This window comes from Cyprinus carpio, chromosome B21 (genome assembly GCF_018340385.1).
Source record: "Cyprinus carpio isolate SPL01 chromosome B21, ASM1834038v1, whole genome shotgun sequence".
Classification (NCBI taxonomy): domain Eukaryota; kingdom Metazoa; phylum Chordata; class Actinopteri; order Cypriniformes; family Cyprinidae; genus Cyprinus; species Cyprinus carpio.
The window spans coordinates 4650741-4676742 of record NC_056617.1 but is presented as its reverse complement, the minus strand read 5'-3'; the positions used below and the strand labels follow the sequence as shown (position 1 = coordinate 4676742).

Genomic DNA, 26002 nt, shown 5'->3' with positions numbered 1-26002 from the left:
TAATGTTTAAAACAGCTGTGCTGCTTCATATTATGTATTTTTTATTTCAAATAAACAGCATTTATTTGAAAAATAAATCTTTTGAAACATTATAAATATCTTCACTGTCACTTTTGATCAATTTAATGCACCCTTGCAGAATAAACTTAGAGACCCAAAATTTTAAACAGCAATATATAAATGCTAATATCATATGCAGTTATGCATTTTTTTTAGATGTAGGCTATAAAGTCTACAAAAATAGGAAGCACATCTAAAGTTGAAATTATAGACTAAATGAAGTCCCTGTACCTTAAAGTTGCAGTGTGTAATTTCTTTCCCACTAAACCTCTTTTGAGGTTGACCTCTCGCTGAGGACGGGTAATTAACGAAGAACCCATCACATGATGCCAGCCCTGATCTCCATCACAGAATCAAACCAATGTTCAGTATTCAGCACAGAATGATGTTTGGTTTCAGCAGAGGGCGGCTGATTGGCTCTGAGCTTCAGCTCACTGGGCTCGCCGGAGAGAGCGACACACACACACACACACACACACACAGCTCACCGGGGTCACTGAGGTCATTCTGTTTAAAATGAATCATCATGACCTCCACTTGAGCATGACATGAAAATGTTGTCAGTATGCACGCAGGATTGGGAAACAGTTTGGATCTTCCTCACTGGATTTGGCAGAGTCCAGTTGTGTAGCTGCTCTTGAACACACAATCAAACACTAGCAAACACACACAGGAAGGTGAATGGAGGAGACACAGGAAGACAGTTGGCAAGACGAATTCTCTCTCTCTCGTTCTCTCTTTTCCCATCCTGAGACAGTGGCCAGACTTATTATTTTTAATCACAAAACGTCAGGAAATGAATGAGATAAGAGAACGACACACATATTTATTTGCCAGACATAAAGTTTCATAAATATTTTTCTGAAACCCTACTAAGCTTAACCACTGTCACTACAACCACTCATTGCACAGACAAAACACCCTAGCAACCAAATATGAACATTCTACACAAACCCTAGTTTACAAATATATTGATCAACATACTTGTATTAATCAACATAAATAACAGAGCCAACTAGCACAAACACACAATCATAGAAAAAGAGGAACAAGATTTAGTACAGTGTGTGTGTGTGTGTGTGTGTGTGTGTGTGTGTGTGTGTGTGTGTGTGTGTGTGTGTGTGTGTGTGTGTGTGTGTGTGTGTGTGTGTGTGTGTGTGTCGCTCTCTCACACAGATAGCACAGTGTCTCTGTGAGATGGAAAAATTGACTCAACACAAGATCAGTGCTCTGAACACAAGCAAACTATTTCATCTTGTCATTTTCAAACAAATATTTAACATTCACTTATACAAAAACAGAATTTCCATCTCAGTGTTGTACAGTAATTATACATATATATATATATATGTAAGTTATATACAGTGGTGTGAAAAATTGTTGGCCCCCTTCCTGATTTCTTGTTTTTATTTTGCATGTTTGTCACACTTCAATGTTTCAGATCATCAAAGAAATTTAAATATTATTCAAAGATAACACAAAGCAAGGTTTTTATTATTAAGGGAAAACAAAATCCAAAACTACATGGCCCTGTGTGAAAAAGTGTTTGCCTCCTAAACCTAATAACTGGTTGGGCCACCCTTAGCAGCAACAACTGCAATCAAGTGTTTGCTATAACTTGCACTGAGTCTGTTACAGCGCTGTGGAGGAATTCTGGTCCACTCATCTATGCAGAATTGTTGCAATTCAGCCACACTGGAGGGTTTTCGAGCTTGAACCACCTTTTTAAGGTCATGCAACAGCATCTTAATAGGATTCAGGTCAGGACTTTGACTGGGCCACTCCAAAGTCTTCATTGTGTTTTTCTTCAGCCATTCAGAGGTGGACTTGCTGGTGTGTTTTGGATCATTTTCCTGCTGCAGAACCCAAGTTCGCTTCAGCTTGAGGTCACGAACAGATGGCCGGACATTCTCCTTCAGGATTTTTTGGTAAGCAGCAGAATTCATGGTTCCATTTATCACAGCAAGTCTTCAGGTCCTGAAGCAGCAAAACAGCCCCGGACCATCACACTAACACCACCATATTTTACTGTTGGTATGATGTTCTTTTTCTGAAATGCGGTGTCACTTTTACGCCAGACGTAATGGGACACACACCTTCCAAAAAGTTCAACTTTTGTCTCGTCAGTCCACAGAGAATTTTCCCAAAAGTCTTGGGGATCATCAAGATGTTTTCTGGCAAAACTGAGACGAGCCTTTATGTTTTTTTTTGCTCAGCAGCGGTTTTCGTCCTGGAACTCTCCCATGCAGACCATTTTTGCCCAGTCCCTTTCTTATGGTGGAGTCATGAACACTGACCTTAACTGAGGCAAGTGAGGCCTGCAGCTCTTTGGATGTTGTTGTGGATGTTTGGATGTGCTTTTGTGACCTCTTGGATGAGTCGTCGCTGTGCTCTTGGGGTAATTTTGGTCAGCCGGCCACTCCTGGGAAGGTTTTTGTCATTTGTGAATGACTCTCACTGTGGTTCGCTGAAGTCCCAAAGCTTTAGAAATGGCTTTATAACCTTTTCCAGACTGATAGATCTCAATTACTTTCTTTCTAATTTGTTTCTGAATTTATTTGGATCTCTGAATGATGTCTAGCTTTTGAGGATCTTTTGGTCTACTTCACTTTGTCAGGCAGATTCTATTTAAGAGATTTCTTGATTGCGAACAGGTGTGGCAGTAATCAGGACTGGGTGTGGCTAGAGAAACTGAACTCAGGTGTGATGAACCACAGTTTTAACAGGGGGGCAAACACTTCTTCACACAGGGCCATGCAGTTTTGGATTTTGTTTTCCCTTAATAATAAAAACCTTCATTTAAAAACTGCATGTTGTGTTTACTTGTGTTATCTTTGACTAATATTTAAATTTGTTTGATGATCTGAAAAATTAAAGTGTGACAAACATGCAAAAAAATAAGAATTCAGTAGGGGGGGCCAACACTTTTTCACACCACTGTATACAATTTTTTTTGTTGTTTTTTTAAGATATGAATCCCTTTTTCTTCAACAATGCATTAAGTTGATCAAAAGTGACAGTAAATGCAGTTCTAATGTTTAAACAAATTATTTAAAATAAATGCTGTTCTTTTAAAATTTCTTTTCCTCAAAGGATCCTGGAAAAAAAAAATCATGGTTTTCTCAAAAATCTTACATTTAGACAGATTTATGTATCTATCTTACTTTATGTAATAATTAAGAACTTTAGTTAACATTAAAGTTATTATAAAGTATTAACACTAATAGCCACAACTACTTGAAAAAAATTTCCACAATGCAACATTCTCACCCAGACCCAAAAGCATAAGTTGCTTCACAAAACTTCACTGTGTGTATCTAAAGCACATCTGGAGCGAGTGAAGCGTCTGATGGTTACAGCAGCTCTGTGGAACGGATTCTGAAGCGAGACAGAGGTTTGGAGTGTTCTAGGATGCCTAGAATGTTCCATATATCAGAAACATATGCTGCATTAAACTACAAAACCACATCACACCGTAAAGATGGAGAAACCGTTGCATATGCTGCTACTTCAGATAAATCTGTGAGAATCTGACCCTCTATCAGACCCTAAAAAAGGTGTAAATCACTGATTGAAAGCATGTGGGGATGTCGCTGTTAATCGAGGTGCAGCTTTACAGTGGCATTTGATTCTGACACATTTCAGTGGTTTGGAAGCATTTTAGGAAAATGTAAGATCTGTGAAGCAATGACTTCAGACAGAAAGAGAGAGAGAGAGAGAGAGAGAGAGAGAGAGAGAGAGAGAGAGAGAGAGAGAGAGAGAGAGAGACTTGCATGAGACAACAGTTTAAAGGCTGTTTCTGAAACACATCCCTCATCAAACACATTGTTTGGTTCAAAGCCGGAGTGACACTGAGCGAGTGTGTGTGTGTGTGTGTGTGTGTGTGTGTGTGTGTGTGTGTGTGTGCGTGTGTGTGTGTGTTTGGGGGGGCAGTGGTGCATCTGTTAAGATTTTCTGAAGAAAACATGTTGCTATGTGGTTGATAGGTGTTTTGAGTGTTTGTCAGAGTGTTGCTATGTGGTTGCTAAGGTGTTCGGGGTGTTTGTCAGGGTGTTGCTATGTAGTTGCTAAGGTGTTCTTGGTGTTGCCAGAGCATTACTATGTGATTGCTAAGGTGTACTTGGTGCTTGTCAGGGCGTTGCTATGTAGTTACTAATGGCGCTTTTCCACTGCATGGTATGACTCGGCTCGGCACGGCTCGGCACGGCATGGTACGGCTTAGCTTTCCACTGCAGATAGTATCGCTTTAGAGTGGGCGGGATTATTCACGTCGTTATAGTTGTGCCGCCTCTACTGCCGTGACTCCTGAAAAACTACGGTTGCTACGGTGTTCTGGGTACCTTTCAGGGCGTTGCTATGTTGTTGTTAAGGTGTTCTGCCCAGGGTGTTGCTATGTGGTTGCTAAGGTGTACTTGGTGTTCTGAGTGTTTCCAGGGCATTGCTAAGCAGTTGCTAACACATTTGTTGGTTATGTATTCTAGTGCAAAGTTTCTATGGTGTTCTGAATGGCTGTTATTGGTTGCTTTGCGGTTTCTAAGGCATGGCTAGGTGGTTGCTAAGGTGTTCTGAATGATTGCCAAAGTGTTTTGAATGGTTGCAATGGCACTGAATTGCTACCCTGTTGTTTTGAGAGGCTGTTAGGAGGCCTGTGCTGACAGTTTAATGATAGGTCAATCTGAGTGACTGACAGCTCCTCAAACAACAGCCGCCAATCAAGTGGGAGGAGTGCCCTGTGGGTGCTTGGATGGTGATGGCCTTTTATTTTATGACCTCACTTCCTCCACATGCAGGAGGTCACTGTCCATCAGTTGAACTTTGACCTGGACAGAGCTGTAATGAGAGGGAGGGCAGGGTTCAGAAGGCAAACAGGTAAAAAGGCAGGTATTGGACCAGGTGCTTAGAGCTTCTTACGTGGCTTAAGTTTATTTCCTGTCCTTCAGCACACAATTAAAATTGTTTTATGTATATATATTTTCTTCTTTCTCTCTCTCGTTCAGAGGGCTGTTTGAAGTACACCATAATGGTATGGTTTAGTGGTTTGGTTAGACTTTGTGGTGTTCATTGGTTTCCACTAACTAGAGCAGCAATCAAGACCGACTGATTCAGCAAAAACCGTTTCGTCTGTCTGCAACATTCACACACACACGCACAAACTTAGACACTTTTAATCAGATTTGATTGTCTAATAAAGTGAAAATAGCTTCTCTTTCAGCAAAGAGCATGTGTAGAGTTTTTCCGAGCTGAACAGCTCACATTCACTGACTGAATGGCTGGCTGGAGTTCAGCATGTGCATTAGACGCTGGAAACCATGACTCATGTGCTGCTGTACCACAACTCAATCACACACACAATTCAAGTACAAATGTATCCAATTTCATCAGCACACGCAGAGATAAATGCACACTTAGAAGAAAACAGCGTGCATCCCTTACCGTGAAATCAAACACACATTTAGTGCAAACAGAGTCACCTCTCACACACACATTAAATGCATAACAGAATAATCAAAGTCAACTACAACTTCATCCAAACCCATAAAAACCAGCTTCATGCTAAGATCAAAGCAGACACATTTGAAGAAAACTGATGGAAATACAACAGTTTTGACATGAATTATGTTCTTGAATGATTACCGTATATAATTGTAAACATGGTATTAGCATAGTACATGTTCAAAGAAATTAAGTATTACCATGATACCATGTACAAAAATGGTAAATGTGCAAAAAAGCATGGTAAATTATGGTAAACATGGTAATTTCAAAGTACCGTGTACAAAAATCAAGTTATTACCAGGGTAACATACAAATATATGGTCTTGCCATGGTACATGTATACAAAGCATGGTATTATCATGGTACCATGTACAAAAAACATGATTTTACCATGGTAAATGTCCAGAAAACATGGTGTTATCATAGTACATGTAAAAACAAAGTATCATGCTGCTATGTACAGAAAATATGGTTTTACCAAGGTAAATGTGCAAAAAGCATGGTTTAATCATGGTACATGTAAAAGCACATGATAGCAATGGTACAATGGAAATCTTACTTAGTATTTTTGTCTTGTTTCCAGTCAAAATATCTAAAAATTCTTAAATAAAGATGCATTTACCGGTAAGCAAAATGACACAAGAAAGACTTTTTCTAGTGGGAAAAAACTAAATTTTGTGAATTTTGCTTAAAACAAGTAAAATTATCTGCCTGTGGAGTAGGCCTAAGTAAAATTATTTTGTTTTAAGAGCATTTTACTTACCGGCAGATAATTTTACTTGTTTTAAGCAAAATACACAAAATAAATGTCCAAAAAAACATGGTATAATCATGGTACATCTAAAATCACAGTATTACCATGGTATCATAAACAAAAAAACAAGTTATTACCAGACTGGCGTACACACAAAAAGCATAGTATAACCAGAGTAACATATAAAAAATTTTGTATTTATTTGGTGCCTCATACAAAAAAATTGTTAATTTAACTGTAACATAATCATCTTTTATGTTTATATTCTGTTGCAGTTGTTTCTGCACCACAAAACCAAGATCATAAATGCTGAAAAATAATAAATCATAAAACAGCTCATCAAAACACATCATCACAGTTTCATTAACATGACTTCAGTCATATGCGACACGACATATAGGATAGATTATTACAACTCTAGAACAAAAGCCTCTCTGTCCTGCACTCAAGCGTGAGTGAAGTGTGTGTAAGTGTGTGTGTGTAAGTGTGTGTGTTTAATTCTTTCTGGAGAGAGCCGAACGTTTCTGTGGTTTTTGTGGCCGGTTCATAATGTGCTACTGCAGAGAGAGAGAGAGAGAGACAGAGAGGGAGAGAGAGACTATTTTATATTCTCAGTATGAGGCCAATGGAAGGAATGTAAGCTTTCCGTGCACCACTCCAGAATCCTAAAGTTCTTCTCGCATGTCTGGACCTGCAGGCTTCCCTAAACATCTCATGAATAACCCACTGAACATTATTGATCACTCATTACCCACTCCACGTATCGGTAACCCAGAAAAACCTGCAGGTATTGACTGAACACAAAACTGTTCATTAGCATGAACATATTCCAGGTGTGCAGGGTCATAAGGGAGCTAATGATGTCATTGTACAGTTTTGTACTGGATGCATGGCACAAAACTGCTTGCTATAATATTTGTGCATGCATTTCATGCGCATTAGGTGCAACATAATTTTACTGTCCTCATTAAGTGTTGCATTAAGTGACAAAATCACAGCCAATGGGAACATAGTTGATTAAAAAAAAGAAATAAAAAAAAGAACAAAATATTATAGTTAATAAAAAATTAATTAAATTAAATTTAAATTAAACTAAATTAAAAGGCCACATATATAATGGTCATCCCTATAAAATAAAATCTGATGATGAAAATCATATGATGTTCTTCTCTAACTTGTAAAGAAAGGAAAGTAAAATAAAGTAAAATACAGTAAAATGAAAGCATTGTAGAAGACTCAAACACACACAGACACACGTGACCTTTAGTATACTGTTCAAATGAAGCATTACAGGACCAACTGCTGCCCTCAAGTGATTCCTCATCCACAGGATAATGACAACCTTATGAAAGCTCAAAGAGGCTTTGAAAGATCATGTGTACTGACCCTTACAAACATTTACCACAGCAGTCAAAGTTTCCACCAAAATACCATAATTACTACAGTTATTGTTTCTATAATTGTGGTAAATTTGTATTTGTGTCTAGTGTTAAAAAAAAGAAAAGAAAAGAAAACACACAAAACAATAAACACTGTTTGAAAGAGATCCCTAATCTTGCAATAACAATAGTACGGAAACTGGTATTTTAGCAGAAACTATGCTTGGTACATTTCTATCATGGTACACTGTAGCGAGCAAACAAACAATTTGCCTAATTGTGGGTCATTATTTGGACGAGTGATGCAGACATCTGATGTTTTGTAATGATGGGAACATCTGTAGCATTTCTGAGGGACATGAATGAAGGTTTTTCATCTGTTTGTCACACAAAAAGTCTCTTCTTTCCATGAGATGAAGAGATACATCAACAGTCACTCACATAAAACCCAATAAAAGCTAGAGAGAGATGAATGTGTGTGTGTGTGTGTGTGTGTGTGTGTGTGTGTGTGTGTGTGTGTGTGTGTGTGTGTGTGTGTGTGTGTGTGTGTGTGTGTGTGTGTGTGTGTGTGTGTGTGTGTTGGTCATAAACCCCAGACAATCCCATAATTCCCTGTTTCAGGGTCATGAATGTGGCATGTGAGATATTAGGGTTCTTATATATGCCACAACAGAGGTCACCACATAGACACACACACACAAAATACACAATCACACTCAAGGACAAGCATCTCAGTTATGTGATGTTCATACAGACAGAAGTGTATAGGGACAAAGTGACAGGAAGTCACTCATTTTTACTGGCGATTTGAGGCGACATGAGTGTCAGAACCTGTTGGCAGTGCAAAAAAGCTGATCAGAGATCAACAGAGATCATATAATTTTAAACAATGATATGTGGAAAACCATTTCAGAACCATTCTAAGCCTGTTTGATTCATATATCACTTATGATTTATGTTATCAATATCTATTTGCTACCTAAATATATTTTTAATACATTTTGTTTAGAAAATTGGCAAATGGTACATTATAATTATATTATATTATTATTGCAATATTGAATTATGTTCAATTAATATAATATTAAATAATTTGTAATTATTGTTTTTATTTTTATATTAATATTATATATTATAACATCAATTTATATATATATAATTAATTATAAATTAATTATAAAATTTATTTTAATTATAAATTAATATTTAGAAATAAAAATATTTTTAATTAATTAATTTATTATTAATTAATTAATTATTTTTAGAATTTTTATATTAATTTATATTATATGTTTTTTAGATAAATTAAAGATGTTTTGATAATTCAAATGAGGGGAAAAGACAAATCATGATTTTTGCAGAGTAAGTCATCTGGCAGGCGCACCACTCACTCACCAACCTTCAGCAATAAAATTGCTGATCGTTCTTTCATTCAGAACATGTTAACAGAATGACAAATTCTTTCTGAGATTGTTTACAGTGTTAGAAAAACATTTCAAATACTCTAAAGCAAAAACCTTGAAAAACAGATGGACCTGTCCCACCCTCTCTTTCCATCTCACACATGCATAAACACACAAATAAACAGATATGCATGCATAAACTGACAAAAAAGCAGGTCAGGTCAGTGGGTCTGGATGAGCACAACTGCTTAAAGAGAAAGATTTGTGGCGTTTTGTGATTGGTGTGAATTCGGAGCACGTTTTGCGACCCTCCATCTCACTGGATTCTGTGTGAGGAACGTGTATTTTCCTTCTGTCTTAATGAAACTGTATTTTATTCCTCTGCTGTTCCACAGCGAGGGGAGGGAAGAAAACATCTGGAAGACATTTTTCCCCCGCTCTTTTTCCCTCTTTTTCTCTGGGATCAGCAGACAGCACAATGACGGCTATAGCTTCCAGATGTGAGAACACAAACTCTCGCTCTCACTGCTCGAATCCCAAATGCCAAGAAATAAAAGAAAACCAGCAATGCTGGTCCATCAATGACTTTTCGCTGCAAAAACACACATATCCCATGATGCTCTGGGGTGCTCTAGTCATGCTAACAACGAGTTAGTGGCTCTAGCACAGGTATGTAGGGAATGTTATTCTAGAGGAAGTGTGTGCACATGTGTGAGATTCATAACAGCCCAGGGAACCTCAGGCTGTCGGAGGGGTGCCAGACACACACACACACACACACACACACACACACACACACACACAGACACACACACACTGACCCCCCTCAATTAATCACAACAAAGCCTTAGCAAAGCCCAAAAATGGCGTCCGTTTAAAAGCTCTGTGAAAGAGTCCATTCATACAGAACAGAGCAGACAGAAATACAATACTTAAAAACTTCAACTCTGAAACTCTGGGAACCAGAGATCTAAACACACACACTTGCATTCATGCATGGCAGACAACAATGTGTGTGTGTGTGTGTGTGTGTGTGAGCAGCAGGGGTGGTGGGCTGTATCAAGACCAGGTGTAATCCAAAAGACTAAAACCCTGTCCATCCAACATGATACTAATGCAACTAGACTGATTTCATAAAGAAAATGCTCTGAGAACTTTCAGAATGTTGCGCGAACTTTCTAGGGTCTTCTATTTCTTTAAAAAGGTGTTGCTATGGGGTTTCTAGGGTTTTCTCTTTCGTTACTAAGGTCTTGTTATGCAGTGAGAATGTTGCTATGGGGTTCCTAGTGTGTTCTATGTGGTAACTAGGGAGTTGCTATGCAATGAGAATGTTGCTATGTGGTTTGTAGGACATTCCATGTGGTTACTACGTAGTTGCTATGCAGTGATAATGTTGCTATGCGGTTTCTAGGGCATTCTATGTGGTTACTAGGTAGTTGCTATGCAGTGAGAATGTTGCTATGGGGTTTCTGGGTATTCAATGCAGTTGCTAAGGTGTTCTAAAAGGTTTTAAAATGTTCTGTGGGATTTTTAGGTTGTTTTTGTGGTTGCCAGGGGGTTGTTATGCTAGGGGCTTGCTTAGCTGCTGCTAAGGTGTTCTGAGAGATTTTAGAATGTTGCTATGTGGTTTCTAGGGAGTTGCTATGCATTTCCTGAGTTGTTCTGGAAGGTTTTAGAATGTTGCTATGGGGTTTCTCGGGTGTTCTATGTGGTTACTAAGGAGTTGCTATGAAGATGCTGTGGTGTTCTAAGAGGTTTTAGAATGTTGCTATGTGATTTCTAGGGAGTTGCTATGCATTTGCTGAGTTGTTCTGAGAGGTTTTAGAACGTTGCAACAGGGGTTCTTTGGCGTTCTATATGGTTGCTATGCAGTTACTAAGCTGTTCTGAGAGATTTTTAGCATGTGGCCCACGCACAAGTCTCTGTGATATTCTTCTGGTCTGTCAAAGTCTATGGGATTTTTTCAACCTTTTTATCATCTGCAAAAATTGCACAATAGCATATTTCTTCATGACAAGTTACATGGTTTAAGGTTACATGCAAAAACTTAATACTTAGGGTTGGTGATAAAATCATTAACACTACATTTACTACTGCTCAAAAAGTTGGGATGACTAAGATTTTTTTAAGAAAGTAATACTTTTATTCATAAAATGCTGCCTTCAATTAAAGGACTTAAAGACGTCTATAATGTGACACACTTTAAGTATACCTCTTTTCATGTCAAAACATCTCTGTCTCTGTCTGCACTTAAAGCGATGTGTTTTCCAGATGCTGTGTCTCGGGGTGCAGCACTGTAAAGCTCTAGGGTGGTCATAATCTGAAGGTCACCACCCACAGTATGCCACCTTTAACCTCTGACCTCGTGACCTCATCTCCTGTAGGTCTGCTGTCAATAACTACTATAACTCACCTCCTTTCCTCCCTTCAATCACTCGTTTGTTTTTCATTTTCCCCTGCCATTTCTCTCTGAAACAGGCATATACACGCACAGTCCTGAACACTCAACCCCCTTTCACACTAGAAGATTCATTTTAGCAATTCACACAATTCGATTCAGTAAACTGGTTCAGAATATGAATCACTGATTCATTTGACTCATCACTTAATTGATACATTTTTTTAAATACAATTTTTTTCAGCAGTAGATCTTTGCAATTATCGCACAGTTTTGTGAATCTGAACTGAATCACTACAATAGAAGTTTTTATAATTTTTATTTTTATAATACATAATATGACAATTTATGTTTTTTGTTCATTTTGTAAATAACATATTTATCTCCACTACAATTTATTTTTAAAAATCTAATTTGCTCTCTTGTCTTCAGTGTGTTTGATCAATATAATGGAGTCCAACAACTCAGTGAACTTTATGTGTTTGAACCCAGCAGACATGTGGGTCAGGGTTTGGTCCTCACGTCTAAAAGAGGCAATATCTGGTTTTATAGTGTGTGAACTCAGACCTTGAAGGTTTCACCAACTATCACCCTCCCAAATGCGGCTTTAGATTGAAGGGAGACTTGAAACGCTTGCAATCATAAAACAATGTGACTCTAAAACACACACTACAAAGCCCAAACCACACAAACCAACAGGGGAGAAAAAAGTACTTCTGCATTTGGCCACAAAAACAGCACTGTCTAATACAGTACAAAATGTACAAAATTTCTGTCCTGTGATTCTGTGAGCTGGACCTCCTACATGCTGAACGCTAGTACAGGGTCGAGGGCTGGTCTGATCTGGTCTTACATAACACACCCAAAATCATAACTGCTGACAAGGTAACTATTCACATACTTCTACCAACTTTAAAAAGTGCATACTATGCTTTCAAAAGAAAAGCTCATGCTTTTAAGCAAGAAGCAAGCCAGCACAGCATACACACTACATTGTCATAAAATTATGGATTGATACAAGTTTGCAAAGAATTCATCTATGCATTATGCATGCTTCAAACCTATTTCAGCATATACGATGACTTGTAATGCGCTAATCCTAATATTGAATACTACATAAGATTGATAGTAAGTGAAAATATGCATACTTTGAAGTATGAAGTACGCTATTTGTACACCTTTGACCATTTTCTATGATTTCTGAAAAGCCAATCTTTATCTTGCATAGTGTATAAGATGGATAGTATGTCCAGTTTTTCCATGGAAAACCAAAGCAGACGGGATAACCTTGTCTTTTATGGTATCCCAGAATCGGATCGGGAAACATGGCAAGAGAGTGAGAAAAAGATACGGGAACACGCGGCTGAATACTTTGGTGTGGAAAGAGCCAAAAGCGACGAGGAAACTACCGATTGAACGCGCTCACCGGGTTGGGAAAAGATCGCATGGGAGAGCAAGGCCGGTGGTGGTTCGTTTCACAAGGTGGAAAGACAAGGAAGAGATAATACACAAGACAAGACAAAAAACTAAGGAATGGCGTGAACGAAGTAATGAAGATGAAGTAAACAATCGAATTAGGGTGTCAGAGGACTTCAGTGCTCGTGTGCGTGAGATACGGAGAAAGTTGGTTAACTACATGCAAACTCTACGACAAACTCAACCAAATACACGGATGTCACTTCGTTTCGACAAATTATTTGTGGACGGTAAAATGTTAACGTATGACACAGAGTCGGAGTCCGTGATTGAAATTGAAACGAATAAAGAAAGACCATCTGAAACTTTCGTAAGGTAGGATGACAGCCTCGGCCCAAATGAACTCACTGTATTGGCATGGGAATGTTCACGGGTTAAAGACAAAGGTCAATAACAGTGAGTTATTGGACACTCTGAATGGAAACTCTGTCATATGTTTGAGTGAAGTCTGGTCACAAGATGAGACTGAGTTTTGCAACGTTACTGACTGATTATACATGTTTTCGTCTCGTGCATAAGCGAGTGTCAACATTTGGTCGTAATATTGAGGTATCTGTGTATATGTACATGATTCTATTGTGAAATATCTCTATAGGATTTGTATACAAGCAACTGACTGTGTAGTTCTATATTCTGACAAAGAGAGTGGGTTATTCGAAGATAACACTGTTCTTATTTTCACTTATATTTTCCCAGAGGGATCTAGCTCATATAGAAAGAGAGAAGAGAAAAATGGTATTGTTTCCTTGGAAAATGAAATCTTAAATGTGCTAGATCAATTTGGAGAAGATGTAAAACTTATCATCGCAAGATCTATAGAACAGGTAATGAATGTGATTACATTGAGTGTGATGACTCTGAATATATAGCCTGTGGCAGTTATTACACTAATGATTATTTTGAATGGCACAGAAAATCAAAAGATAAGGTGATTAATACGTTTGGTCGCTGTCTTTTAGATATCGCTGCCGCAATCTAAATATTCATTTAGTTAACGGAAGAGTTGGTAAAGATATTGATGGAGAATTCACATTTATATCAGCTGCAGGATGCAGTGTGATCGATTATTTTATTATCTCTAGTGATCTCTTTACACATGTTAAGGATTTTGAGATCTTACACGTGGATATTTCTGATCACTTCCCATTACTGTATACTATGAGGATAAATAGCGTTGAATCAAGAATAAAAACAAAGACAGATGGTAATGTAAAACCCTGGATAAGATTTAAATGGGGAATAGATAGTGAAAGGGAGTTTGTACAAAGGTTATCTTATCTATTTAATAATAATTTTATATGTGAGTTTGGGAAAGCAGTGGAAGAAAAACACTAAAATAGCAACTAAAAACTCCTGACAGATTGTTTACATGAGGCAGGCAAATTTTTGATTAAAAAATCTACACTTAAAAGTAACCAACCACAATGGTGGGACGAAGATTGTTCACGCCAGAAATATGCTAAATATACTGCACTAAATCTTTTTAGAAGAATAAGTAATGAGAGAAATCTGAAGAGTTATATTGTTGAGAGAAGTATATTTAAAAAATTATGTGATAGAAAGAAAAAACAGTACAATTCCAATACCTTAGGTAATATGTTGCAGGGTGACATGAAAACACAACAACTGTGGAAGAAAATTAAGAGCTTTAGAGAGGGGCCAGCAAACAATCTAATAACATTGAACACTTTAAGTGGTTAGAATATTTTATGCAGTTGTTATCGGAGTCAAAATGTAACTTAGATGTTGATTTTGAAATCTTTGTTACAGACTGTGTAAACAATCATGATACTACAGTTTTTAATCGAGATGAAATTTTGGACAGTAATATTATGTATAATGAGGTCTTTAAAGCTATTATGTCAATGAGTAATGGAAAAGCCCCTGGACCGGATGGTATTATAATTGAAATGATAAAAAGTAGCTCTACATACGCTATGTCCCATAATGCTTTCTTTATATAACAAAATATTAGAAACAGGAGATTTCCCAGAGTCCTGGTGTGAAGCTGTGATTTGTCCTCTATATAAGAATAGTGATAAAAATGATGTGGAGAACTATAGAGGAATCTCACTGCTTAACGTACTAGGTAAAATTTTTACAAAGATCCTGAATACGAGGTTAGTGCACTATGCAGAAATGAATAATATACTCTTTGAAGAACAAGCAGGATACAGGTCTGGTTATTCCACAATATATAATATTTTTATTTTACAGTCAGTGGTTCAGAAATATATTACAAAGCAAAAAGGAAAGATGTATTGTATATTTATTGATTTCTCTAAAGCTTTCGATAGTGTTCAACATACTCTTTTGTATTTTATTCTCATTAAGAATGGTATTGGTGGGAAAGTATTTAATGTATTAAAATCTATGTATTCCAAACTTAAGTCATGTGTGAAAGGAAATGAAGGTTTAACAGAATATTTTGATTGTACCATTGGGGTGAGACAGGGTTGCACGGTGAGCCCTTTTTTGTTCTTTTACTAAATGAATACATAACAATGCTAAAGAAAAATTGTAAAGGTATTCAGATTGAAATGATGACAGAAGTGCAAACATTGTTGTATGCTGATGATATGGCCACTGTAGCAGATACAATTGGAGGGTTACAGAGACAGATTGAACAGTTGGAAAAATTCTGTAAGTTTTATGGTATGAGAGTGAACTTGAGTAAAACAAAAATTATGGTCTTTAGAAGAGAGGGGGACATTTGAACAAAAATGAAAAATGGGATTTTTGCTGAAGAACAGATAGAAGTAGTTAATTGTTACAAGTATCTTGGTATGTGGTTTACACCAAAATTGTCATGGTGGAAAACCCGTCAGCATTTAGCAAGCAAAGGCAAGAAAGCAATGTTTTCCTTGCTAAAGTTTATCCGTAAACAAAAAATTAGCTACACGCAAGCTCTGTTTTTGTTTGATCGCATGGTTGCACCTATACTGTATTATGGTTGTGAAATATGGGGCTTCGAACCAGTTGAATGTATTGAGAATGTTCAAGTGTCTTTTTGTAAAAAAAACTTTTGTGTGTCAGCACAAGTGTAAGTAATGTAGCGGTTTTGGGTGACCTGGGAAGATTTGCATTGTCGACCTCCTCTATGAAAAAGATGTATTATGTATTGGATAAAATTAGTGTCAATGCCTGATCATCGCTATCCAAGAAAATGCTACAATATGCTTTTAGAATTAGATAAAGTAGGTAGAAAAACTTACGAATATTAGAGTATTATTGAATTTTTATGGCTTTTCAGCTACTTGGGAGGCTCAAAGTGTAGGTGATATAAGAACATTTACATCTGTTCTAAATCAAAGATTGAAAGAAAAAGCACATGAGGCATGGTATGCATCAGTTTTAGAAAATAACAAACTAAACATATACTCACAATGCAAGTCTTTGTTAATACAAGAGAGCTACATTACGTCTGTGTATAATAGGCAACTGGTACGATCATTATTCTTGTTCAGATGTTCAAGCCATCAGTTAGCTATAGAAACGGGTAGATGGAGTAATACACCAGTTGCAGAAAGAATCTGTCATTATTGTAATTTAACAAATATTTCTGTGATTGAAGATGAGATGCACTTTTTGTATGTTTGTCCTTTGTATAGAGATTCTACGCAAGAAATATTTTAGTGAACTTGTCCTTGTGGGTGATGTCTGCAAAGATGTGTCAAGTATTTGTGATTCTGAGAATGCATGGCGGTTAGCACTGTATATATATCAAGGAACGAAAAAGAGACTATCTGCCATGTCATGACATTTGTGGAACTATGGGCCGATTACTTTATCTATAAAATTTCTGTAAACATATGCAAACTTAAGATGGATAGTATGGAAATAGAAGCATATATGCAGCATCGACATACTATTTTCAACACTGAGATGCACTAATATCATTTGCATGCTATGAAAGACATTGTGTGTGAACAGATGCACACTTCAAAACTTTGTCAACACTGATACAATAGACACTATGCAAAATGATACATACTTCAAAAATCCACTGTAAATTGTACACCACCCATGCATACATATTCAGCATACTATATTTTTGAGAGGTGCACTCATCTTAATATTGCATGTTATGTAAGATAGACAGCATGTGAATAGATGCTATGTCATTATATTGACATAGTATGCCTTAATCTGGCATACAATTTAATATGGAAAGCACGAGACTGATGCATACTTATAAAATCCATTGTAAATACTATGCAATCCAGTCACTCTGATATACCACTTTAAAAACATTTTTGAAAAACATTATTTGATATGCACTAATTTTAATATTGCATGCTATATCAGATACTAATATTGCATGCTGACATACTAATTTCAGCATACTATGATTTATGTTGTTTACTTTGAATCTTGTATACAATTTAATAAAGACAACATGAAACTGATGCAAACTTAAAAAAATAAATTGTAAATACTATGCAATCCATCCACTTTTGACATACTATGAGTTTAGTGACACTAGTCTAAATATTGAATGCTATATAACACAGATAGTATGTGAACAGATGCATACTTGCATACTACTGCAGCCAGTCACTACTGACATACTATTTTCAGCATACTATGATTTAGGTAGTTTACTCTTAATCTTGCATACAATTTAATATGGAGAGCATGAGACTGGTGCATACTTATAAAATCTATTTTAAATACTACGCAATTTAGTCACTTTTGACATAATATGATATTAGACACACAAACTTTAATATTGCATGCTATATAAGATAGTATGTAAACAGATGCATACTTGCATACTATGGCAGCCAGTCACTATTGCGTACTATTTTCTGCATGCTAAGATTTAGGAAGTTAACTCTTAACCATGCATACTATTTAATATTAAGAGCATGAAACTCATTCATACTTAAAAAAAATCCATCTTAAATAATATGCCATTCAGCTAGGAATGATTTGGAGTGTACTAATCTTAATCTTGCACACTAGTTATTATGCAAAAGGAGATTAGGTGGGAAACCCTTCACACTCTTCCTGTTGAAACTGGACTGGTACCTTTTAATAGCCACAGGGAGACACTGCTTGTTCTGTTAATGGGAGCCATGGAGCCAAATGCAACACGAACCTAATTTCTCCACAATGTTAATATTCCTCTCTAGGATTCTCACTGAATCAAACTGTGAATGAAGAATCAGGACGGCTGAAATGGACAGCTTGCTCTCATTACACAAGAAACATTTTTGAAAGGTTCCAAGGGTGTGAAAGTTTGGCTCCAAACGTTCCAGAGTTTCTCCTCTCATGGTTTTAAGGGTCTGGAGAACACAACAACAAGAATAACCAAAACCAGAGACAACACACGTGGGCAATAAACAATCGTAACAACATGCCATTTGTTAAAAAGAATTCGTTTACTCTCAAAAGTGAAGCACACACTCAGCAGGCTGAATGAGCGAGGCCGGTCCACTTAGAGTGTCCATAAAACTCTCATAAACCAGCACTAGTGTGAGTAATAAAGCAGAACGGCCCTGCACAGGAAGTGCAGCAGCATCCCCATCAGCCATTTTTGACTTTACAAGCTTCTGTGTACTGTGACGCAACAGTGCCACTGTATCCCACAATGCACTGCTAGTCCCACTATAAACTCAGCACATCATTCTGTACCTAAAGATGCGATTCAGTTAGTCCCGCCCACTGCATGACATCACTGTCAGACCACATGCCATGGAAGCAGTGAGTGTTGCTGTGCATCCCTGCCAGTCTGGCTGCAGATCAAGACCACCATCTTTTCTGCATTATCCCGCTACACGTGTGCTCTAAATAAAATTGGAAGGACACAGAAATTAAGTGCACCACATAGGGATCACAGCTGTATTTAGAACGCAGCCCAAAGCATGCTAGATTGTGAAGCAAACTAAACAACTAATAAATTTCAGTCTGATGTGACTCTAATGAACATGTTTCTATCGAAATATACTCAACAGATGCTCAGTAACAGATGTTCTTAACATATAAAACAATAAATCAAGTGGATGAATCACTCCAATTAATTCAGCCTTGACTCATTCAAGCAAAAGTGATTAAGTTGAGTGTTTTAACAGTTACAACAGATGCTGAAAATGAATGGCTCTCAAGTGCAGCAAAAAAAAAAACACTTTTGGCTGTTAAAACAAGTTTTCACACCATTTGACCAATGAATTCCCATGGTTTTACCAGATGTTCATGATTATGTTTATAAAAATAAATTTTTGTGAAATATTTCAGAGCTTAACATAACTAAAAAAAAAAATATTTCTATGACATTTCCACTTTCCAGCAGGGCTGTTTTAAGATTCCAGGTTTTCCATGACCTAAAAAGGTTCTTGAGTTGCTATACGGTTCTCTGGAGATTAAAAACCTCTTCATGTTTTATTATAGGGTCTCCAGATCAGTGTTGTGCTTTCTGGGTTCTTTAAATAACTAGAGAATCTATGATCAGTTTATAAAACTCTTCTAACAGGAATCTTGATTTTTAAGAGTGCATCTGCTAAGATTTGGTATCATTGCCAAACTAATTCTCTATTAAATACTGTAAGTCAGCATGTTCTTGAGAAGTTCCTGGACCAAAATGTTCTCAATAATTCCATCACTATAATGAGCAGCCAAGCGGCCATGACCAGACACGAAGCTAATCACACATGCGGAGCAGAGTTTCCAACCCCCTCCCTCTATCCCTCCCCCTCTAGCCTGAAGAAAGAGAGAGAAAGACAGAGAGAAAGAGAGGGGTACTCCCTGGGACAGGCTGGAGAAACGAGGAGGATGAGAATGAGAGATCACATCCTGTCTGCTTTGGCTCCGTCGTTACTGTACAAACCACAGATTTACGTTCACAACTAATAAACCCCACACTATCAAATATGTGTGTGATACACAGAGCTTCGTAATGAAGTGACACTAAAACCAGATGCAACCACAGAAAGTTGGCTCATATGTGCTAAAAAAAGAAGACATTTTTATGCATATTGCATGAATGATTTAAAAAAAGATCTTGTGTGTTACTAATGGCATATTGCAGATGAGATCGGAATGTATGTGATGCATGGAGGTGCTCTCTACAATAACTGTTTAACATAGTCTCCTGGGTAATTCCTTCTATATTTGGTTTACAAGATAATTGTGAGCTTCACCTCGAGCATATAAGACACACAACAAAACAAACCCAACTAACCCACCCTCACCCACACAAATCACCCACCAAAAAATAACCAACACCAAGACTAACGAGCATTTATCAGTTTTTCACAAAACAGAGAGCCAGAGTGATTGGTTCGTTTTATGAGCCTATGGAAAAACGTAAACTTCACTCTGTCTCTCTCTCTCTTTCTCTCCTGGTGTGTTTCTCATCCTGCATATTTTTCCAATTACGTTCTGCAGTCAGCCTGCTGGAGGAAAACTACTTTCTGCCAGATCCCCTAAAAAGCATGTGAAACATCTTCCAAAAAGTCTACAAATCCTGATCTAGGTTGCGTGGTTTATTTGCACACATCACACAGAGTCTGAAACCAGAATCGGTCCTGATGTCATACAACCCTAAAGATCAAGGTTCCTTTTTCGGAATCTTTGAGATTCACCAAAGAATCATTACAGAGTTTAGGTTCTTCAGATTCTGGTAAAGCATCACTTCATAAATGGTTTTCCAAAGGAACTTCAGAAGGTTCTCCTGTGACATTGATTCTAACTGAAAAGTTTAAAACTTGATTAATCTCTGTTTCTAGAAAACTAGACCATCTACGATGCTTTGCAGATGCCAAAACCAATACCATGAAGTGAACCCTAGTAAACAGTTGCATAGAAAACTGAGGAACCTTTTTTAGATTTGCATATGAAATCCTAGAATTTGGATTTCTACTATGACATCTTTATTTACTAATTTGCATGAGAATAGTGAGTGTTACACCAACTTGGAGCAGCGTAAATGAGTTGCATGCCACAATATGATGCATCAGGATCTCCTCGCGCAGCTGTTGCATTGAACGGGAAGACGTCCCTGATTCCGTTATTCGCCGCTGCTCTAATGTTTCCCTGCAAAAACGGAACTCCGGGCGTCCCTAGTTGAAAAACCCCACTCTGGGGCCCCTACCATCCCCTCCAGGGACAGCGTGGAGAAGCGCAGCCCCTGGAGAGCGCGGCCCGCGGCACAAAGTAACAGTTTGGAAACAGCTGATTCGCCGCTTACCTGCGCTGACTCGTGAGGTGACAAACATCAGGAATACTAGGAGTACCGACAGCCGCAACTCCTTAAACCTCCGCTTTACTTTCCATCTGATAGGTGTATCCATGACCACCTGCGCCCGTACTGACGCGAAGAGTTCGGTTATATTTTTATGACAACTGCTTAAAATCAGGACAGAAGCATTAACCCAACAGTCCCGGAGAGAGAAAGCGCCACAGCTCAAAGCCTCTCATGCAGCCATACGTTAATAAAGTCCTGCGGGAACATTCAGTGGATGGATAGATGGATGGATGGGGCACCTCTCTCCCTTCTTTTCCCTTCTGTTCTTTCCTTCCCTGCAGTGCGCTGCAGTGATGCCCCCTTCACTGAAACTTCGAGGAGCTAAAGTGGGAAAAAACTTCATTCACACGGACTGTCAGTCATGCGGCGTCCGGCCAATCGGAGAGCAGCGCCGACGATGCGCGGCTTCTGATTGGCTGGGGATGTGGGTAGGCGGGACGTTTACAGTGTGGGACTTCATTTACTCTCTCTCTCTTTTTGTCTGCAAGAATTGAGTCCATTGCAGTCTGTCTTTAAGTATTTTTTTTTTACTCATCTAATTTGATGGGTGTAGCAGGAGAAACCCTTTAGGGCAATTATCCAGTTAAAGGACCCTTGTTAATATAATGTCCTAAATAAATAATGGAGAAAAAACAGTTCTTTATGTGTCTGGCATCAAAAAGGCCTTGTAATACTAAAAACACATGGAAAACTGAACATATATAACTTAAAATAGATTTTGCATCACCCAGAAGGGGTTTATTTTTGCAATAATGTTCATCTAATTGCTTGCAACATGCCTGCTTACTAAAATAAATGAGGATATGCATCTGAAATATTGATTAGATACAAATATTCCCTGTAACTGAATCTTGTTGTCTTACCTAGCCTTGTGAACTGTTCTAGCATAGGAACAGTGTTATTAATGGGAGCCCAGGGTTATTCCAAGTCGGTCCTAAAATTAAAGTTTGCAGGCTATTTTAGGGCTGAAACGATTCAGGAGCTCCTGGCGTATGCGACAGCTGGAGCACACAAGGCCACGAGGGTGATGACCTTTCGACACGGGTCCGAATGTACAGAGGGGACGGGAATCCTGTTCAGCTTACATGTACAACAAAATGAAACTGGTTACTTCCTTGATAAATCAATTAATCAATCAATCAAGTTTTAAATAAATGCATAAATGTAGATTTAAAAGAAGATGAAAAAGAGGTGCAATATTATGACAAACTCAGCTGCAGTCTTGTCTAAGTTAATAGATATGGAAAATCTCCTTTGGCTTGTATAAAATCTAAATACTACAACTGGGTGTGATCAATATAGCCTTGGTTAGTGTATTAAGTCAACATAAAGTCAACGTGAATAGCCATTTGCAACCCATATCACATACATAATGAGACATATTGCAGAGTATTAAATGCACACTTATGCATTTATCCAAAGCAACTGACAAAATCATTTCAAAGAGCCAAAAATATTTGTAATATATATTGTTAATTGTTACATGTTAATAAACAAGCTAGAGAAGAGGAGGAAAAAAGTTCATGAGTATATGAGATCTAATACTGAAGTATATAGCAATAATATGGCAAGTATATTCATTTTGTCCTTTGCATACTGATTAGCCCATGCAGCAATAAATAAATAAATTAATTAATTAATTAATTAATTCTGACCAATATATATTATAAATATATGCTAAAATATGTTGCAATGTAAAATTTAATTTAAATAAATTATAATTAAATTAAAATGTTACCTAAATTTTATATTCCAAAATGCATTTCAGGGACAAGAAAATAAATTAATTTAGGCTGTATTCATTAATTATTTGTATTCAGTTGTCTAATGTATATTTTTAAACAATATACAAAATGTAAAAAATATATATTTTTAGAAAATATATTTATGTAAATATATATAAATATATATTAAATATATTTATGTAAATATATATAAACAATTGAAAAGGAAAGTCTTTTTAGAGGTGGGGCATTTGATGAATGATTACAAAGATTAACATTTTCTTTCTTTGGAACAACATGGACTAATCAGTCACGTGCAGGAAGACCCGGAATGTTCTGAGAAAGTAAATGGCATGAATTTTGATTTTGTGTTGACTAAGTGTGCCAGCGGTGTTATGACAGTTGAGCTCAGGTTTACAGTACAGAATGATGTGTTGACAGAATCTCAGACTCATAGAGCTCCAGGTTACACGTGCTGTGCGCAGTGATGTCTCACTCCACCTCAGGTTACGGCAATGTGAAGAATGCAGCTACTTTTGTGCAGGGTGTCTCTGAGCCAGCTGGGGGCACACACTCCTGTACAAGCCTGCAAAACACACACACACGGACAAAATGAAGACTCGCTAAATGTCAAATGGGACTATAATTGGCTTAAGGTTAATAAAACATTTAGTTTGATGTTACCTTTTTTAAAGGAAATACATTACCTGAAGAAAATGCAAGTGATGCTTGCCCTTGTTACTTTGATAATACTGCATTTCTCTGTGATTGCTAAAGGAGTTCTGAACATCTTATTATTATTTAAAAGTGAAAGTGAAAGTCGTGACATTTGCCAAGTATGGTATTGGTGCTCTGCATTTAACACATCCAAGTGCACACACACAGCAGTGAGAAGTGAACACACCGTGAACACACACCCCGAGCAGTGGGCAGCTATATCCAGCGCCCGGGAAGCAACTGGGGGTTCAGTGCCTTGCTCAAGAATAAGGTAAATGAAACTAATTTCAATTCAATTCAGTCTAAAAACAATAACACTTATATCATAATTTGTATTGTGTTCAGCTCTGTTTGTGGAAATTGTTAAAGGAAAATTTTTATGAGTTTCAGATGTTATAACGCTGAGTCCAAACCATCGTCTAAACACACACACATGGCAGATATTAGTGATTGGATTATGCCATATAGAGTACATTTTTCATAATGCACTCTGTGACTCTTTATGGCAGACGTCTTCTCTCTATCGCTCTCCATTACATGCCGGGACACACCAGCACACATTCCTTGGCTCTTATATGTTCATCAAAGCCCCGATCATTCAGCAGGATTATGAATCTTCACAAATGCACAGGGAACATACGTACACACCACACACACAGCAGGAGCCACGTTTACACACAATGCACACATTTACACACATACAGATGCATGACAGAAATCACTGCTGCTGCTGCCTCCTCATCCATCCATCATAACACTTCAAACGAGAGATTGATAAACAGCCATTCACAGCTGCCCAAGCATGCACAGACACACAAGAGCAAACATATTAACACTAAAACACCCAACACAGAGAGAGAGATCAACACGTCAACCTATGCATTCTATTATTTTGGAATATAATAGGGATTTTTGAGACCAAAACCCAATTTGTGGTACAATTAATATGTGTGATTGCCTCTAATAATACTATTTATTCTTAAACAATAAAATAAAGGGTTAATTAGGAAATATTCTGATACTTCTGACACTGTTTGTCATCCAAGTTTCAAAAGGTGGCCTACAGTGTGACCTAAAATCACCTGACATGCTCTGCATATTTATTAAAGTAAATACATTTTTAATGTTTTTGAAAGAATGTTCTTCTGCTCAACAAGGGTGCATTAATTTGGTTAAAAAACACAATAAAAACAGAAGTATTGTGAAATATTATTATAATTTAAAATACCTGTTTTCTATTTTGCTACATTTTAAAATGTAATTTCTGTGATCAAAGCTGTATTTTCAGCATCATTACTGCAGTCTTCACACACAAACCATCATAAATAAATCAAACAAACATACTTACATTCATTTTAAAAAAAAAAAAAAAAAATTTAAAACAAAAATATAATATATTTTTTTCAGGATATAAAGTTAAAAAGAACAACTTTTATTTGAAATAGGAATGTTTTGTAACATTACAAATGTCTTTTCTCTCACTTTCGATCAATTTAATGCATGCATACAGTAAAAGCATCATTTTCTTTTTAGAAATCATAATCATACCCAAACTTTTGAAATATTTACTCTTAAAAAAAAAATCAAAAATACCCCAAAAAAAAAATATTCCATTTAAGATGCTGCTATTTTTTTTCCCCTTTAAAACTTTTTTCTTTCCCTCCATTATATCAGTTTCAATTTTTTTCCAATTAATGCAATGAAAACTAAATAAGATGCTGCTATTTTCAGAAATTATTAACTTTTTCATGTGAAATGCAGTTGCCACATGCATGAATCCTCCATAATAACCCCCAACCCAACATTCATGCTTAACATTGGGCAAAATGTCGCAATTCATGGCACAAAGCTGGGCTGTGATTGGTCCAAATGATCGTGAAAACATTCTACTGCTCCTGTGGTTGAGGTTTAATAACAGATGCTCGAAGGAGAGGAAAACAAAATAATTATGAACGCACAAAGGGATTGGGAGACAGCGAGAAGATGGAAAAATGAACGAAGAGAACTAAAAAAAAAACTTTGATTTGTATATGGAAAGAATCATTGAAGAGGAAGTCAGTGTTAATGATTGATGCGGAGGATTCAGCCAAAGTACAATCTGAGATTCACATGCACGTGTTCTAAACTCCAGTGATTATTAATTATGGAAAAGCGAGAGTTACTAAACATGACCAGACGAAACAAGCCAGTACAAAACTCATAAATGTAAACAATATTCATCACTGGATTCAGTGTGATAAGACACTAAGACAGTTGCTTTTTGCTTGGATAACATTTCCAATCAGTCCAGATTTAAAAAATCTTCACATGTTACACACTTAAAGGTCATCCAAGATGCAGATGAGTT

At 37.1% G+C, this 26002-nt stretch overlaps 1 protein-coding gene across 1 annotated transcript in view; it reads right to left on the bottom strand.

Annotated features, from left to right (window-relative positions):
* The window catches only part of LOC109073133 (collagen alpha-1(V) chain-like), a 98731-nt gene extending 77187 nt beyond the window's left edge, over window positions 1–21544 (bottom strand). Inside the window, 1 exon segment of the mRNA XM_042747899.1 lies at window positions 21158–21544. Within this exon segment, the coding sequence (XP_042603833.1) occupies window positions 21158–21260 (103 nt within the window). The 5' untranslated portion in view covers window positions 21261–21544.
* Window positions 21545–26002: the final 4458 nt, after the last annotated feature.